This window comes from Papilio machaon, chromosome 28, assembly GCF_912999745.1.
Source record: "Papilio machaon chromosome 28, ilPapMach1.1, whole genome shotgun sequence".
Lineage (NCBI taxonomy): Eukaryota > Metazoa > Arthropoda > Insecta > Lepidoptera > Papilionidae > Papilio > Papilio machaon.
Genome location: NC_060013.1, coordinates 2,080,711 through 2,097,702, shown reverse-complemented (window position 1 = coordinate 2,097,702; position 16,992 = coordinate 2,080,711). Strand labels below are relative to the sequence as shown.

The window sequence follows — 16,992 nt, the reverse complement described above, 5'->3', positions numbered from 1 at the left end:
CAGCTGCCGTGCCCCCAGCGCCCAGCTCGATACAACAGAAAAAAATACCTACTACAAAGAGGGTTGTATGTAGTTTACCTATTAAAATATCGATAAATAATATCGAAATTTGTTGCAGCGCGATGTTAATTATAAATCTGTGCTTAAATCCAGGGCAACATTTTTTTTACTTTTGGTAGTAGAAAGAATTGAATGCAAAGCCATTAAATATTGTTAATGATTTATTAATTCTCAATATAAAATCAGTCCAGAAATCTTCTTTTAATTTCCCAATAACAAATATATACAATAACAAACTTACATAATAATTCAGTCGTACGTTTATTTCCTAATCAGCCTGCAGTTTAGTCAAGGACAGCCAAACCAAGCTATACAAAACTGTCAAATTTCTTCAATAGCTTTCGCATTTTACGTCTCGCTATAAGGTTTATGTGTCCTTGACTTACAATAAAAAGAACTAAAGTTATACTTACACTAATAACATTATCACAGTGATTTCTTTATAGATAGGTACCGAATAAATTCCGTCCTCACATAAATCAGTAGCTCAATAATCAACATTTAGGTAGGTACTTATCTGCCTACTCTAAAAACAGGTTTAGGTACAAACAGCATTTTTTCAGCAAAACCTCAGTAATAACAAATAATTATCTATCAAAATCTTACACAATAAATCAGCCAGTATAGGAGAACAAAAGTTACAACATGATCACAATGATTTCTAAATATATACTTAAAATCAAAATATGGGTACCTGTCTACACACACGCATTAATTTCTTGAAATCTAACAACATAGCGTTATAAAAATAATTATAAAAAATCGAACATCAATCAGTTATTTAAAAAATACGGTTTTTTTTAATAAAAGGTTGTATTTTAATCGGAATCGATCAAGCGAATTATAGTAGATACCAAATTTATGTAACTTTCTATAAACTTATTTTTAAGAGTTTCATTACCCCTAAAATAGCCGTCAGCTAAGATTCTTGCAGTTTCTCTGATCGGATTACAAGTTTGCTCATACTGTGTACTTACAGTTGCTGTTTTAACACGAGTTTGCGTTGCGATAGATCTGTATAAATCTGGTGTACTATCGCAACTTCTTAACTGTGATTGGACAGGGATAACAACATCTTGGCTATCTGTTACATCGTCTTGGCTGTAGTCAGCTAAAATTGATTGGCTCTCTTCAATCTTTCCTAAAATAAAATCAAAAGTAGGTAAATGTTTTGTAATAAATTACCTTACACAGATACAAAAGTTAACTAATTATTTACTCTTGGACGCCATTTTAGCCATCAAAACTAACTTCTGCACACTGTAATTTTAGTTACGCTATCCCTCACAATAAACGCTCGTCACTGTTGAACGCTTTAAACAAATAAACTCCACATCGCGTCGTCGCCCAACCGCCGCGCCCCGTGCAGTTTCTTTCTAAAGCAGTAACCAATCACAAAATTGTTACTAGTGCTGTGGGATCACGATAACGATAGCTGTGTTGTACCTGTAGTTTTATGGTATTCAGTAGCACACGGATCTACACACAGATACACATTGCATTTTCTGCACATAAAACGCGTTTCAGATCTTTTTTTCTTTGATGCGCAAATTTTACACCTTTGCGATTTTCGGTTTGGTATTTTCACAGGAAAATGTTGTAAGGAATCTTGATGTAAAAATCGGAAAGGATCAATGATGCCGCGTGATGTAGAAGGCTGGATTATAGCAGGTTGTTTATATTTTTCTATTAGTTGTCTGATAACGCTTAACTGAAAATCAGCAAAACTACAGTTTGTATTATTTTTCATAATTTTAAACAAAAAGAAAGCATTGAGCATAAACATGTCAATTACATGGAAACCCAGCTTTTTATGCCATTTTTTTGATTTTCTGATACAGCCTAACGTACTGGTCATCATATCAGAAGTGTCAACCGATCCCATATTTCCTGTGTAGTCCACTACACACTGTGGTTTTAGTTTGGGCAACCCAGTGGAGTAGTCTACACTGTTTGATGGAACTATTTTATCATCATGAAACGTCGACAACATTAAAACTGTTTTTTTATCTTGCCATTTAAGAGCCAAAAGCGGAGGTGATGCGTAAGCTGCGGTTTCCCCACGTTTCAGTCTTTCGAAGCTTGGCATTCCCTTCCTATTAGACTTTACGGTGCCACATGCGTATGTGCCCCTTTGATGTAAATGAAGAAAAAGCCGAGGACTGGAATACCAGTTATCTACATATAATTCTCGGTTGCAATAATAATAGTCTTTTAATAGTTCATTTACAACTGATCCAGTTAAACCTAAATTTTGTAAGAGCTCAACTTGAGTTTCGACTCCACAGTATACTATGAAATCCACTATGTAACCGGTTTTGACATCGCATAAAACAAACAGTTTTATGCCAAATCTATTACGTTTTTTAGGTAAGTATTGTTTCATAACTAGTCGCCCTTTGAATGGCACAATACTTTCGTCAATACATAATTTGCGACCAGGCATAAATGTGCTTTTGAACTTTTCACGTGCGTGGTCGATCATCATTTTTATTTTTTGTAACCTTGATGTATCACTGGCTCTTGCAGTTACTTCATAAAAGCATAACATTGCTATAATTGAACAATATCTATTTCGATACATTGTGTTATGAAACACCGCGCTATGCAATAAAGGGTCTGTTGACCAATGTTCTTCAATTGTTATGCGTTTATTTCTAGTAAAAAGCATGGTTAAAGCTAATACGATGTAGATGTCCTCAGTAGTCGCGTCTTGCCATCGCTGTAGCCTTGAATACACTCTGAGATCAGTATGTCTTACGAATTGTTGATGATACTTATTCGTACAATCAACAATTTTCTGCACCAAGTCTATATCACAAAATTTTTCAAAAAATTGTAATTCCGAGGAATCACTATCTAATGCGATATCTGGCGACACTCCACAAATAAACTCATCGAATTCTTCTAACACTGGAGGAGAAATTTGCGTAGTCCAGTTAATGTCAGTGGCTGCGACATTGCCCGTGTGAACCTGGAATGATACAACATAATAAATAATTGAAATTGATAATTGAAGTTAAAAATATTCTCTTGTAAAAGGATAGAGCGATGAAAAAATGCTATTCCATGCTCATAAATGTAGCTCAACCCTAAGTCCTACTACAATATTAAAGATTCAACGTTAACTATATATTTTTCACATATAACGTGAATCACTTACATACTAGTCGTAAATATCTTAAGCTATCAACCTACTGTTATTAGTTTATCATGTGCAAAATAAAAAAATAATGTGCCAGGATACCAAGCGTCTGTATGCGGCGAGCGGCATCCTTTGTGTCGGCGCCGGCTCCTTTCGGCGAGTATACCTACGCGGCGCAATCCAAGGACGACGTTATCTAACCGAACGCACTTTACAACAATCCGCACAATGCGATGTTGCCGCTCCGCGTATCTCGTGTGTGACAGACTTACTTTTGTTCTTTGCTGTGCGACTCAATTCGGCCAAGTAATACTATACTAACAACACAAAGCATTCCTCAACTAGCAACCCAAAAATATTTTTTTGTAGGTTTTTTGATGCAGATATATTTAACTGATTGTTTAATCGAATTGAAAGTAAGGTAAAACTTTACACGAAAAGACTTACTTACCTCTTCATCAAAATCAAAGTCTTCGTCTGGTATGAATTCTTCATTTTCCTCACCTTCCAGAATTCGAATTAATTCTTCAGCTGTAGTCATCGTAACTAAAATGGCACGCACAATCACAACACTATGGAATATTCTGGAAACCAGAACTCGTTTATGACGTCTAAAGCGGTCGTATTTATCCGACCGTGGCGCTGGGCAAACTGACGTAATGATATTCGTAACATGTCATCTAGGGATGGGAACACTATCATTCACAATTGTCGACATTTGACAACTTATTTGCTTATTTTCAGAAGAATTCAATAAAACTATGTAGAACTATTGTAAAGAAATATTTATTAGTAATTAATTTATTTGTTGTTCTCTGAATAAGTCAATATTAAGAGAACTGCTTTGATGTACATTTTTTTTTACATGTTACTCTTTGAATAATGTCCCAACACTAGTGTCGGATTTCTCCGACGCGGGCGTTTGGCACTAATGAAATTACAAGAGAATATTATCAGTTATTTCACCGAACTTCTTACTTCTTAATATGGCTTTTTAGTACGAACCAAAAGTGTACGACATTACAAATGATTGCTTTATGTATTAAATCTTCATATAATAACATGTTTAAGGCAATATAAAACATGACGAGTCGGAAAAGCCACTAAAAACAAACACAGCTATTTTGTCGGATATATACGACCTAGGCGAAATGGACACGATAACATTGGTCGGATTAATCCGACTCTGGCGGTTAAAGGGTTAATCAATAATCAATAAATTTAATATTCAAACGTCTTCCACACATCTGTAGGCAGCCTCTGTGAATTTCGGCTCGCTGCAACTAAATAAATATATATATATAACCCTAGATATGATATTGAGAATCCGTATAGCCCGCTCTATAGGAGCATTTTCCAATAGATTCGTCCTAGCGGTGGGCTCGAGAAACAATGGCGGGCGGCGGCGCACCTGAACCACGCAGTCAGGGACACGCAGGCGCAGCGCTGCAAGCGCGGCTGGCCGGCATACCGCGCCGCGCAGGACGCGCCACACGCTGCGCACGAGGGCCACGTCCCGACGCACTCGCAACGTGCTGTATCCGACCATACCATTCACAAATAAACTCGGATACATTAACGGGAAGCAAGGATAAACTCCGTACTGCTTGTAATACAGGAACCGCGTAAACTTATTTTGAATTCTTTCTACCATCAGACTGTATTTTTTTTCATGGGGACTCCAAATGGAACTACTCGTTTCTAGATGATTCCTAACTAATGCGTTATATAAAACTTTTATTACCAGCGCATTTTCAAAATTCTTACATTGCCTAATAATAAAACCGAGATTTCTAAACGATTTCCTACAGATATTCGCAATGTGGTTTCGGAATTTCAATTCCTCGACCATCTCGATTCCCAAATCACGGACGTGGGATACGCGCGGGAGATAGCTAAGACAATATGACAAATCAGGTCTTGTAAACTTTGAAAACTTGTTCTGGTTCAGCTTTTATATAATTTACCAAATTATCCAGCACCAACAGATTTTCTACAGTGTAGCTCCATTCGTCGTAATTCTCACGACCTTTTAGCTTCGGAATGCCTTGCAAATAGTTCACGTTTGCCGACATTGTTAAAAAATTAATACTGGCTAACATTATATTGGCTATTAACACTTTTTTCAACTTAACATTGAATTGGTTGCTCAATTGCAAAGATCTATTGCTACAGAACAAAGAATTGAGGTAGATAAATTTGTTGGAATAGATGACAGTGTCGTCGTGTGCGCCTTAGCTACTGAGGAAGAAATTCTTGTACAAGCTGAAAGTAAAAATCGTAACACTGACGAATAAAACGAAGACCAACAAGACCCTGAAGAACATTCTCAGCCAACAACAAATTTCGAGGCTCTTAACGCTATAAACAGTTTTCAAATTTTGTTGCCTCTAACGACCAGTTTAATACTGATGATACTCATACCTTAAGGACTATGAAGCGTGAAATGCAAAAAATATTTGAAACTGGGCTAAAAAAAAACCAGACTAAAATGACTGATTACTTTAAAACTAGAGTAGTCTTATAACCCGTACCCGTAGTGTACTCAGATTCAGGGGATTCTCAAAGTCAGGGGGTTACGAGACGGCGGCAAAAAGCCGCCAAAAAAAAGTACCAGTCACTTGATGAGTGATCCGGAACCCGCTGAGGAAGTAGCTATCGCTGCCACATAAGCCCCCTCGCCATTAAAACACAAATTTTCTTGTTATGGGTGTGGCGCTCTTGGGATAGTAAGAAGTAAATGTCCCACATTTATTCATGCAAGAACGGACCAAAACAAACCAGAGAATTTGAGCTTCTATGTAATAAATGTCAACCAGTACAGTCGGCGAAGGACCGTAATAGGTATTGGCATTGGCAGTATTTCGGGCATCGCTTACCAAGATTCATGCGCCAAGACCAGCGTCGCATCGTACAAGTTGTATGTCTGCTTAAAACAGGCTTGATAGGAATTTGTTGAGCAAAGAGCCACAGTCACTGTAGCCGACGAGATCAAGCGAAAGCAGATCATTTACTCAGTGAGGTACCAGTTGGTATTTGTGTACGATTCATACCAACGACATTCATTGTTTTACCGGATTCACGAGAAAACCGTACCTTACTAGGAGTTGGATTCATTCAAGATGCCGGAATGGTTTTGAACGGTTGGTTGGGGTGGTTTTCCCCAATTAACGTGGCACTTTATTGACGACCCAGACGACCCAGATATATGAACTTCAGGAGGAAGATGCTACAGAAACGACAATGACACACGTAGATGCTGTTAAGGAGATTCTTAGCGAAATAAGGCCGCCAGTAGTACTAGTAGAGGAACTATCACCCTTGGGTCTTACTCCGAATACACCGATAATATCAATCACTGCAGTATTGGTGCCAACGTTGCCTGATAAAAGCCCGTTTAAAATGAATATATATAAATGGACCAAAATAATATAATTTTTTTTTGCTTCATTCGGAAAAAAAAATTACGTGATAATTGCCGAGACCCCCCTCCCTCCAACGTGAGATTTGATTCGACCCCCTCCCCTTACACATCTCACGTATTTTATGAACGCTCCCCTATTTCACCTATTCCTCTCCAACATTTACACTAATACAGGCCTTGCCCTCTGACCTGCCTGTAGTGCTTGAGCTGAAGAAGCAACTGGTGGAGCCCTGTCTATCCTGTCTACCGGCTGCCTAGTCATTTCCGTTTGGAGTTCAACTTCTGTCAACTCGGGAACATCAATCCCTTCCGTTATACATAAATTATGTAAAAATCAGCAGGCTATTATAATTGGATCGATGATTGTAAAAACCCACCGTTTGCTGTTTACAAGACTTGTGGGAAATGCAAAAAAACTGTCTGGTATAAAAAAATATATGAAATGGTTGCTGCCAAATATTGGAAATAATAGGTAATTTAAATATAAACTGGTATAAACAAAATCAATCATTATTAAGGGTGCTATTGATATTTTATGAAGCTTTGATTTTTTTGTTTTTGGTGGGTTTTTACAGTCATCTTGAAAATGGTGTGTTTTTACAAACAATATTGAAATAAAAAATCGGTTTCGAATCAATAATCAGTTTATTTTATCAGTTAATTAAAAAACAATCACTCTCTTCACAAATAGTACCACCACCAACAGTGGGCCAGGTCAGAAGCTCATTCCAGAAATTCTGTTTTTCGTCTTCAGGTACATACTCTACACATTTTTTTAAATCGGCCATTTTTTTTGTTTTGATGGGTATTTTTCCTGAATAAGCCGATTGTTCTGGGAGGGATACAACCCTCCACTCATTAATCTTTAACAAAAACGTGTGCTTTGTCAGTCCGTTGATAAATTCATGGCATTTTACTGGCACATCACCATCAACGTTAGTGAAATTGAAGTGGATGGAATTTGGAGATGGAAAAATCCACTTTTGAGATCTTGGAATTCTTCTATATTTTGGTCCTAAAGATAGCGCTGTCTTCTTGTATCATTGGGTCCACCATTGCTTAAAATTTAAGATGTCCTCACTAGAAACCATGTGAACTGTAAAAAAATCTGGTACTGTGCTTGATTGGACTATGAGTTCAACCAGTTGGTGAGGCGTGTAAAATCTTTCACACCTGCGAAGTGATCTTTTTAATACCCCAAATGCTCTGTCGCATGGTAGGTAGGAGTGTCCTCTCATCGGGTGTAGGTGGTCAATTTCCCCGAATCTCCCAGAACCTATTATACTAAAGCCATTTTTAGCCTCACAAAGCAGTGGTTTTTATTTTGTCCGCCACAATTGTCGCAAAAAAGCATAAGCTTCTTTACTGAGGTGTCAACATACTCTTGAATGTATTTCAAAATGTGCGCATACCTCATCAGGTCCTTTATGAGCTTGGCCCTCGTGGTATAGATAGATTATATTTATTATTACAAAGACTGTAAAGAACAACTAGTTTGTATTTTCTTCCTTATTTTGTATGAATACATGTGAAAAGGTGCTTAGTTACAGTACATACGAGTGAAAGGTTATGTTTTCCTCTTTTCGCTAACTACGGCTTTTACAATCAACAATACAGCAGTATACCATGTTTTATAAACTTTACCTAACTAAAACTGAAATATCAAAATATTTTTGCACAATTACGGCAACTAAATACTTTTGATTTTCGAAAAATAGCACGAATGTCAAACGTTGTTTGGCACTGTACTGTTTTGTATATTGTGTTAATATTAAACACTTTAATAAATAAAAACGCGTTTGCAGCCATCGGGGCGCCTAATTGTGTTCGAGAGCACTTATGATGAGCTGGTACTTTTTAATCAAGTAAAGTCGTGTACCTATACTTTTTCATATTCGTCGGCGAACGTTAAGACTTCCTCCATATTAAGGCTCGAAAGACGGTTGAGGGATTTAAAAGGATTCCCTGTCGATTTGGGTGGCCTAGGCATTGCCACCGGCTTGACTGGTACCGGTTTAGCAATGGGCTCGGTTAATACATTACTCGCGGGTGCGTTATAAGTGGGCCTGTTAATACCCCATGCGAGGGTATTTGGGCGTTTGTTTTCCACGATGGTTGAAGAGGGGAATTCGTTGATTGACGGTATCGCAAGCGGTTGACGTCGCTACGGTCGTCGTCGTCGTCGTCGTCGTCGTCGGTCGTCGTCGTCGTCGTCGTCGTCGTCGTCGTCGCTGGAGTTGCGATTGAATTCTCTAAGGTGCCTCATAACATATCTCAAAAATTGCTGTTTTTTCTGGGGTGTCTGGGCAGCTGCCGCTCCAACGCGGTTTGAACTTGAATAAGTACTCCAAGACAACGTCATTGCGTGGTGCGGTCTGAGTTCTAAAGGGTGCGTACGCTATTAGTCCTTGATAGCCTTCATTCACGTGGAAGTTTCTGTTATTCGCCGAGTTGGCCGGGACTTCTTAATAATTGTTGAAATGGAAACATGCCCATGAGTGAATGAAGCCGCCGTCTTCTGTCTCTAGCTCGCGGCGAAGTGTTCTATAACACATGACACGCGCGGCTATCGCTGCTCTCAGTGGCAGACAGGTCCTGGAAATGGCATGTCCTATGATAGAGACTGCTTGAACATATCGTGAGGTAGTTGCAGTTTGAGGCGTCCAAATGATTTGTTGGACGATGGAACCGTGTGTCCGTAGGTGGTAGTTTGTTGTGCTTGTATTTGCACTCTCTTATTCTCCTTTCTACTAACTCGAAGATTTCCCTGTTAATACAGTATCTTCGGTTCATCAAACCCTCAAAGATTGCGTTTGGATCAATGAGTTCAAGAAGCTCATTTTGTTGGTTTGCTGTTAGGCGCCTAGCGGGCCTCCAACCCAATAGGTTTACGGTTGGTGAAGGCCCAGGTGGTATTGGAGCTGGTTCTCGGATCGGTGGTGCTTCAATTCCCTCTATGGCGTCTTCAGGTTGAACATCTTGAGCTGGTCGTCTCCTTGCTGGTGTTTGTACTACATAACCTTCTCGTTATTTTTCTTAATTTCTAGTAACTTACAACTAATTACATAATTATGTTTTACAAATGGTTTTGTTCTATTTTTATGAATAATTTCAATTTTACCTTTCCTCAAAATCTTTACATTCGGTTCCTGTTCTTCTACAACTATATATGGACCGTTATACAATGTTTCTAATTTATTTCCTGTTTCTTTTTTTACAAGTAACATATCGTTTGGTTTATAATTAATTTGATTTACATTTTTATCATAATTACATTTCCTTTTCTCTTTACATTTCAATAAATTTTCCTTAGCATCCTTATTAGCTAATTGTAATCTATATTTTAATTCTAAACTGTAATTATCTGGATTATACTATGGTTTTATGTCTGAAGAAATTCTACTGGGAATTTTACATGATTTACCAAAAACTAGTTCATAGGGTATTTTGTACTTGAATATTATACGTAAAACACCAAAATTGAAAACGAGGTTTATTTGGTAAACATTGCGGTTGAAATATACATTATTGACGGTCGAATTGGCGATTGTAGCTTTTATGGCGAACACAATTATATCTAAGGACTTACTATCCAAAGTTTAAAGTTGCGGAGAGAGGAGTTTTTATTAAATAAAATCGAACTTAGGTTAGTTATTTTCACTACTTTTGATGTAACTTTGACAGTTTTATTTTATAAGTGGTCAAAGGTTTTTATTTTATACAGCCACAGCCATAAGTCATGTATGCTACTAAAATAAATTTTAAAAAAAAGACATATTTATTTTAATTCTTATTGCGAAATATTATCTTAAATTGATTAAAAATAATAAAAATCTGACATTTGTTTGTAATTTATTTATTATTTACTAAAATAAATAAAAAAAAAGACTTATTTATTTCAATTTTTATTGCGAAATATTATCTTAAATTGATTAAAAATAATAAAAAACTGACATTTGTTTGTAATTTATTTATTATTTACTAAAATAAATAAAAAAAAAGACAAATTTATTATAATTTTTTTTGCGAAATATTATCTTAAATTGATTAAAAATAACAAAAAAACATATGAAATAGGCAGAATTTGATTCCCTAACAAAAGAAATTTGCAACGTCTCCGGCGCTATGGGATGAGCAGCCCCTCCGCCCTAGCGTAACAAGGCGCGGGTGCTGCTCCCCCTCCGCGCCTCCGGCTTTTCATAAACACTCTAGGGGTAGGGCAGAAAGTACCACGTGGTGTCGGGGTTGACTGATTCGGTTCTGTGACTCATATCCAACCTTACAATACAAATTTACAAAGAATTTACTACCGTTAATGTGACTTACAACAATTCCTCCGAGGACGGATTTATTCGTCGTACTGATGACCCAGAAGATATTCCGGGTATCATCACCTCAGCTTCACCTGATTCTAAATCTCGAGGATTCGGAGACGCCATAACAGTAACAGACATAACATAAAAGTATGTTTAAATCTCAACTGAATAACCATAACAGATAATGCCAAAGAGTATGTAAACATTTCGCTAGTATACTATGAAATGGGTACATACTCTTTGCTACTTCGTAGTTTTGCGTTCGGTGTCTTCAAAATTATGAAATAAGTAAACAATTTAATGTCAGATTTTTATTATTTTTAATCAATTTAAGATAACATTTCGAAATAAAAATTAAAATAAATAATATGTTTGGTTTAAAAAAACTTTAATCGAATTAAATAGAGTATTTTTTTTAATTTATTTTAGTAGCATACATGACTTACGGCTGTATAAAATAAAAACCTTTGACCACTTATAAAATAAAACTGTCAAAGTTACATCAAAAGTAGTGAAAATAACTAACCTAAGTACGATTTTATTTAATAATAATATTAACTCCTCTCTCCGCAACTTTATACTTTGGATAGTAAGTCCTTAGATATAATTGTGTTCGCCATAAAAGCTACAATCGCCAACTCGACCGTCAATAATGTATATTTTAGCCAATATTGCTTTAGAAAATGTGCAATTTTCGTTGAACACATCTGTTCATCTATAGAAAGTCGTTGGTCTATTGCAACTGATGAAAATGTCGTATTTAGCTGTTCTATCACAGGCCGAATCTTATAGAGGCGATCATGATCGGAATGGTCCCGCGGAAGATGTTCATTATTATTGTTGAAATGCAAGTAGCTCCTAATCATCTCAAACCGATTTACCGGCATTACGCTCTTTACAGGATCTTACCCAAACTTGGAATGCCAGTATGAGCGTACACTAGGGAAATGCTCCACTGACATAAATAAAAGAATTCGTATGATTTGTTTTAGCCCCCCAACACTAATACTGAAAGATATTGAAGGGTTTTTTTGTACTGCATATAAATTGGTTTCATCAACAATTTTTTGAAGAAACTCTGGTGTGAAGTAGTGCAAAAAACATTTATATGGTGTATCGAGTTCAGTTATAGCAGAGTCTGTTGTGCTTGGTTGGTGAATTAATTTTGATTCGTCATACATCAAACTCTCATTTTTCCAACTGACGCCGGAACCGGAAAGTAGTTTCAATTTACAAACTATTAATTGCACTCATATTTGGTCCTCCCTGGTCGCAAATGGTTGCAACTACCTTTAATCCGCATGAATGGATTTTTTTTATTACATCCTTAATTAAGGTTTTTAATATTTCTTTTTTTGTTGCACCTTGACAAAATGTAAAGCATAAAGGTTGCTTAAATTTAGCTTTTATACCTTTTATCATAAAGACCAAAGCATGGTCTGCTATTTTTATATGTTTACCACTTTCGGGGTACTCTAACCTCATAATTTGCTCCCAGATATTTGAATGCATATTTTAATGCATTCCTGGGGTTAGTGCAACTTCATCAAATATTAATGTGCACAATTTTTTCTCTTCCGGTAATTTCTTTACCCTTCTTTTTAAGTTTTCTAGGATGACGTTATTCATCCCTGGTTCGACAGGAATTAAATTTAAAACTTGTTGCAAGCTTCTTTTTGATGGTAAGACAAATATTCTCTGCATAAAATTATATGCTTTTGGACTTTGCTTGTAAAGAGATAAGGCCAAAATTTTTTCCTCAATAGAAAATCTTCTTCCTCTAGGCTTTTTAGTATGCTGTTGTTGCATTTTTGTAAATAAAAATGAAGGCTCCGAAAATCGCTCAATAACATGAAAAAAAATTTGAGAATTTCTTTCAGCTTTTTTTATCATCTGTTTAAAAGTTTTACATTTTAATCGTTCTTTAAGGAGCTTCATTTTGAGCTTTTATAACTTGCTTGGCAATTTCATTATTCCTGTGAAAAAAAATATACCTATTAAGTTTGCAAACAGTGACAAAAAGCAAGTGTGTGTGCATTGAAATTCAAAGAAATCCAGAATTATTACCTTATCAACTTAGGCTTGTTTTAATCTTTTATAAAAAAAAAATTGAAATCTATAATCAATTCAATAATTTACATCTATTCAGTCAGGTCACAGTCAAGAAACATAGTGGGCAATTAATCAATTAAGTGATCCATCACCCTCATGGATATTTTATGCTCTACCATAAAAGCGGTCAACTTTATCTCAGATGCTTTGCATTTATCATCATCGGACTGTTTAACCTTTTCAAATGCAGTAACAATCGAAGATTGAGCTGGCGCTGCTATAGTTCTATTTACATGCTTAGTACCTTCACCATGTCGTTTTATCACTATTCTATCAGCTATCAATTTTGCATCACACATAACACAAACTGCACGATACGGCTCTTTTGGGTCACGTTTCTAACGGTCGGGTCGTTTTGAAACTATTGTCTTTGAACCACTCGTCTCTGAATTTTTGTTTATAATGTATCTTTTTTGCTTTTTTTGGAGTTGATGGTCCGCTTTGATTAATATCATCACATGAATTAGGCATTTTAAATTCTCAAGTCCTTAACCAAAATAACCACTTGCACCAGTTTCACAGAAAGACTTGAAAGAGTCAAATAAAAACGTATGCATTGCATACGAAACCAATCTACAATCATACTAATTTAAGTTAGTCACAATAGGCTTGAAAACAAAATTAAAACACGGTGGACACAATTTGGGTGGTTAATACTAAGAAGTGGTTTCAGTCTACGACGGGAAATTCCCGCGTAGTATCCACCGCCGCCGCTTATCATGCCCGTTTAAAGTAAGAGATATTCGTTCTTATTTCAATAGAAACAAGGGTTGTGACATATGCAGAGAGGCGGCGCGGGCTCTAGTAGCTAGTTGCGTTTTGTTATGTTCATGTTATTTTTTTCTTTTGACAAAGGCTGCGAATTTTGTTTGCCACAGCCGAAGGTTCCAAAAAAAACCGAGATTTATTCTTATAACTGATTTAATGAATAAAAATTACAAATTAAAACTTATTACTAACTATGCTATGTTCCCTCCGAAGTCAGGAAAGGAATTGCTTAATCTATTACAATCAATAATTATGAAATATCGGTGCCAATGCTGCCTCAGCGCCTCGTGTCCACTTAAGTGGGTCGCGGCGAAGTCAACGCACTGCTGCGTCGGCGATGTTCCTTGTAGGCGTTTATGTAACATGCGTTCAAAAAATCAAAATACTTTAATGTAAACACATTAAACTATTTTTATTTTTGTCTGTAGAAAATTACAGTGCTCTCCATACATTGTAATTTTAGTATTACAGTAGACAGTTGATCGTGTGAAAATACAGTAAATCTGCTGTAATTACAATGTATCTGGCATAATTAGCTTCATCACATAAATCTAACTAATTTTGTTTGTATAAAGTTTTGGTGTTTCCGTTTGTTGCTTTGTTATACTCGTGCGGTGGCCACAGTAAGGCGCGAGCTCTTGTAGCGGTTTGACGTACATCAGGTGTTGTAAACTATTATGGACGAGGATTCGCTATTTTTACTAGACAGTCCGATTCTGAGATGGGAGGTGTTGAACACTAGAGATGGTGTGCACGAAATAAATAAAAAAGAGCAATAACTGGTGAATTTGTTAACTTATATGAAGAATTGAGATTATACCCTACAAAATTCTTTCAGTATACTCGAATGCCCGCGTCAACTTTTGACTACATACTAAGTAAAATATCACTTAAAATCACCAAAGAAGATACTAACTTTCGCAAAAGTATTTTTTTTTTGTTGTTGCTCTGCCTTTACCTCAGACATATTTTGGTCCGAGCCTATGTTTGCTAATTTCCATTCATACCAGTTCTCGCTACTGTGCTTCTTGTACTTTTATGCTTCATACTTTTTTGGCGAGATCCCTGCGCGCGGCGATGAGCACCCCGCCCCCGCGCGTCTGCCCGGTGATCGCATACTCCCTGTCTCGTCGCCATACTAAGTACCGATTGTCGAAAAGTTCAGAATCACTAACACCGTCGATTAACCATGTCTCCGTTAAGACTATAATATCATAGGTAAATAAACATAGGTTTCTATAAAAAATATGAGTCTTTGAACTGTAAGGATGGCGTCCGTGGGTCCTTTTTTTAAAAAGAAATACAACACACGATTGATACACTTACTACTTTATTGGAAACTTACTAAACTACTCTATCGACTGCTCTGTAGACTGCACTGCGCTGAATTGAATTGAATTGAACTGAATTGAATTGTCGACTGCCGCGAGTCGGACATTTTATATACTTTGTGACGTCAACGACGCCCAATGACAGCTAGGGGGTTTTTGCAAGAGAAGCAGTTACTCCCTATAGTCAACTGTTCATAACAGAACGAAGTCCACGAACATTTTGATAATAAATATTTAATTTGGCCGCATCATTGTAAACAATCGTTTCATTAGCCATTGTTGCTGTGTGATATTAATGTCACTCCAAGTAGCAATACAAAACGGAGAAAAGGAAAAATATTAATAAAAAGTGATGACAGCGAGACTAGTTCATTTACGAAGTAGCAGCGACTGAGCATTAACTGCAATAGTTGTAAACGAGAGCGGTTATCAATATAAAAGTTAAACACGGAAGCGAACGAAATGTCTAACCTCTCTTTCTCACGTGATAATTGTATATGTAAAATAAAGTTAGTGAGCGAAATGAATGGTAAATACACACAGTGATTGGTTACATAAAATGATTGAATTTGTAATGCGACGGCGCAACGTAAAATTTTAACAAAACATGTTGCCGGTTCGGAATAAATACCCACAAACATAATCGACATTTTTCGTATCTTTAATATGAAGGCAAACAAGACAAATAGAAGAACAACAGGACTTACGACCTTAATATTTATATAATAAGGTATAAAATTACAAGATAGGTTTGAAACAATAATAAGTTGGTAACAAATCAAATTATTTTGTTTAAATCGTTGTCTTTCAGTATAGTAAACACAGGGCTAGTATCGTTCTTTCTGACGTGAATCTTACAGTATTTTACCCAAACGTATTTGTAGCCCTTCTCGAAGCAAAGTCGCTTCGTTTTAGTAAGTAGGGCTAGTTTATTTCTGACATCCTCAATGCAGAGGTCTGGTGCCATGTTTGTAAATTTTTCTTTCATTTTTTCTTTCTCTTCTTTTGTTTTGAAGCCCATTATTATCTTCCTATCTTTAGCCTTCCTGATTTTCTCCACTTTTATCCAGACATCTTTTGCGTCCGTTGCTCTTCTGACGCGTTCCAATACTTCCTCCTCGCAAAAGTATTAGACCTGAGGAGAAATTATTCATAACATTCATTTTACTAAATTTGTATTATTATGTAGATAAGTAGTAACCAACAAATAGGTAGGTAAGTAAAAAGTTGCAATAAACAAATTAATAATTAGAGTAGTTGCCAGTAGAATAACCTCCATAATTTTCCTCGTATCTTGGTTGTGAATACTGCATTCTTTCCGTTTCGTCTATTATGATGTGGGAAATTTTATTTCGAATGCGTAACTTTTGTAATTCACCAAATTCCATTTGTAGCACGAGACTCATAAAAAATGATAGTCATCACTTTTCTCTGACTGGTCACTGTTTGACGCCATTTTCTGTTCAATTAGCAAAATTTTTTTTCTTTCACATTCAATAAGTTCATCTCTATAATCTGATGCCGATTTGTTGCGCTTTGACCCGTTTGTGCGACTGCTGCAGGTCGATGTACCTGGGCTCATCACGTCAGCGATGTTAGATTGCTCAAGTTGACAAGACTCGTTGAGGGATTCCGAATCACTGTCATGTAGATTTCCCGTCATGACTTCAGTTGTGATGTCATTATTTTGAATTGCATAAGTTTAAAGTATGGCCACGTGCTCTCTATTTCATCGCCACCGTCGCCAGAGCGCGGCTCACTTTGGGCTCAAATCGAATTTGAGGGACTTAGGGTCAAAGTGTTCGTTACCAGTTTTTTCTTTATGCCAATGAGTAA

The 16,992-nt window shown here is 36.5% G+C and overlaps 1 protein-coding gene across 3 annotated transcripts; it reads right to left on the bottom strand.

Moving 5' to 3' along the window:
* Positions 1-413: 413 nt before the first annotated feature.
* On the bottom strand, positions 414-4,415 carry LOC106711743 (piggyBac transposable element-derived protein 4). 3 transcript variants are annotated; one of them, XM_045684954.1, is made up of 3 exons: positions 3,657-4,415; positions 1,507-3,034; positions 414-1,201 (listed from the first exon to the last, which is right to left on the bottom strand). In XM_045684954.1, exons 1-3 carry the CDS (start codon positions 3,744-3,746, stop codon positions 879-881), a joined length of 1,941 nt encoding a protein of 646 aa, XP_045540910.1. In that variant the 5' UTR covers positions 3,747-4,415; the 3' UTR covers positions 414-878. The 3 variants fall into 3 exon arrangements, 2 of the variants coding, with proteins under 2 accessions (XP_045540910.1, XP_045540912.1); XM_045684956.1 differs by having other exon boundaries at positions 1,121-1,438; positions 2,144-3,034; XR_006756529.1 differs by having other exon boundaries at positions 1,138-1,201; positions 1,280-3,034.
* Between the last annotated feature and the right edge of the window lie 12,577 nt (positions 4,416-16,992).

What these genes read in the sequence shown, in the direction of transcription:
- LOC106711743 (XM_045684954.1), bottom strand. Translation starts at nt 3,746, where the DNA reads ATGACTACAGCTGAAGAATTAATTCGAATTCTGGAAGGTGAGGAAAAT. An exon ending in ACTTTGATTTTGATGAAGAG is followed by an intron (nt 3,035 to 3,656) that starts GTAAGTAAGTCT and finishes GTATCATTCCAG; the next exon opens with GTTCACACGGGCAATGTCGC. An exon ending in TGAATACCATAAAACTACAG is followed by an intron (nt 1,202 to 1,506) that starts GTACAACACAGC and finishes ATTTTATTTTAG; the next exon opens with GAAAGATTGAAGAGAGCCAA.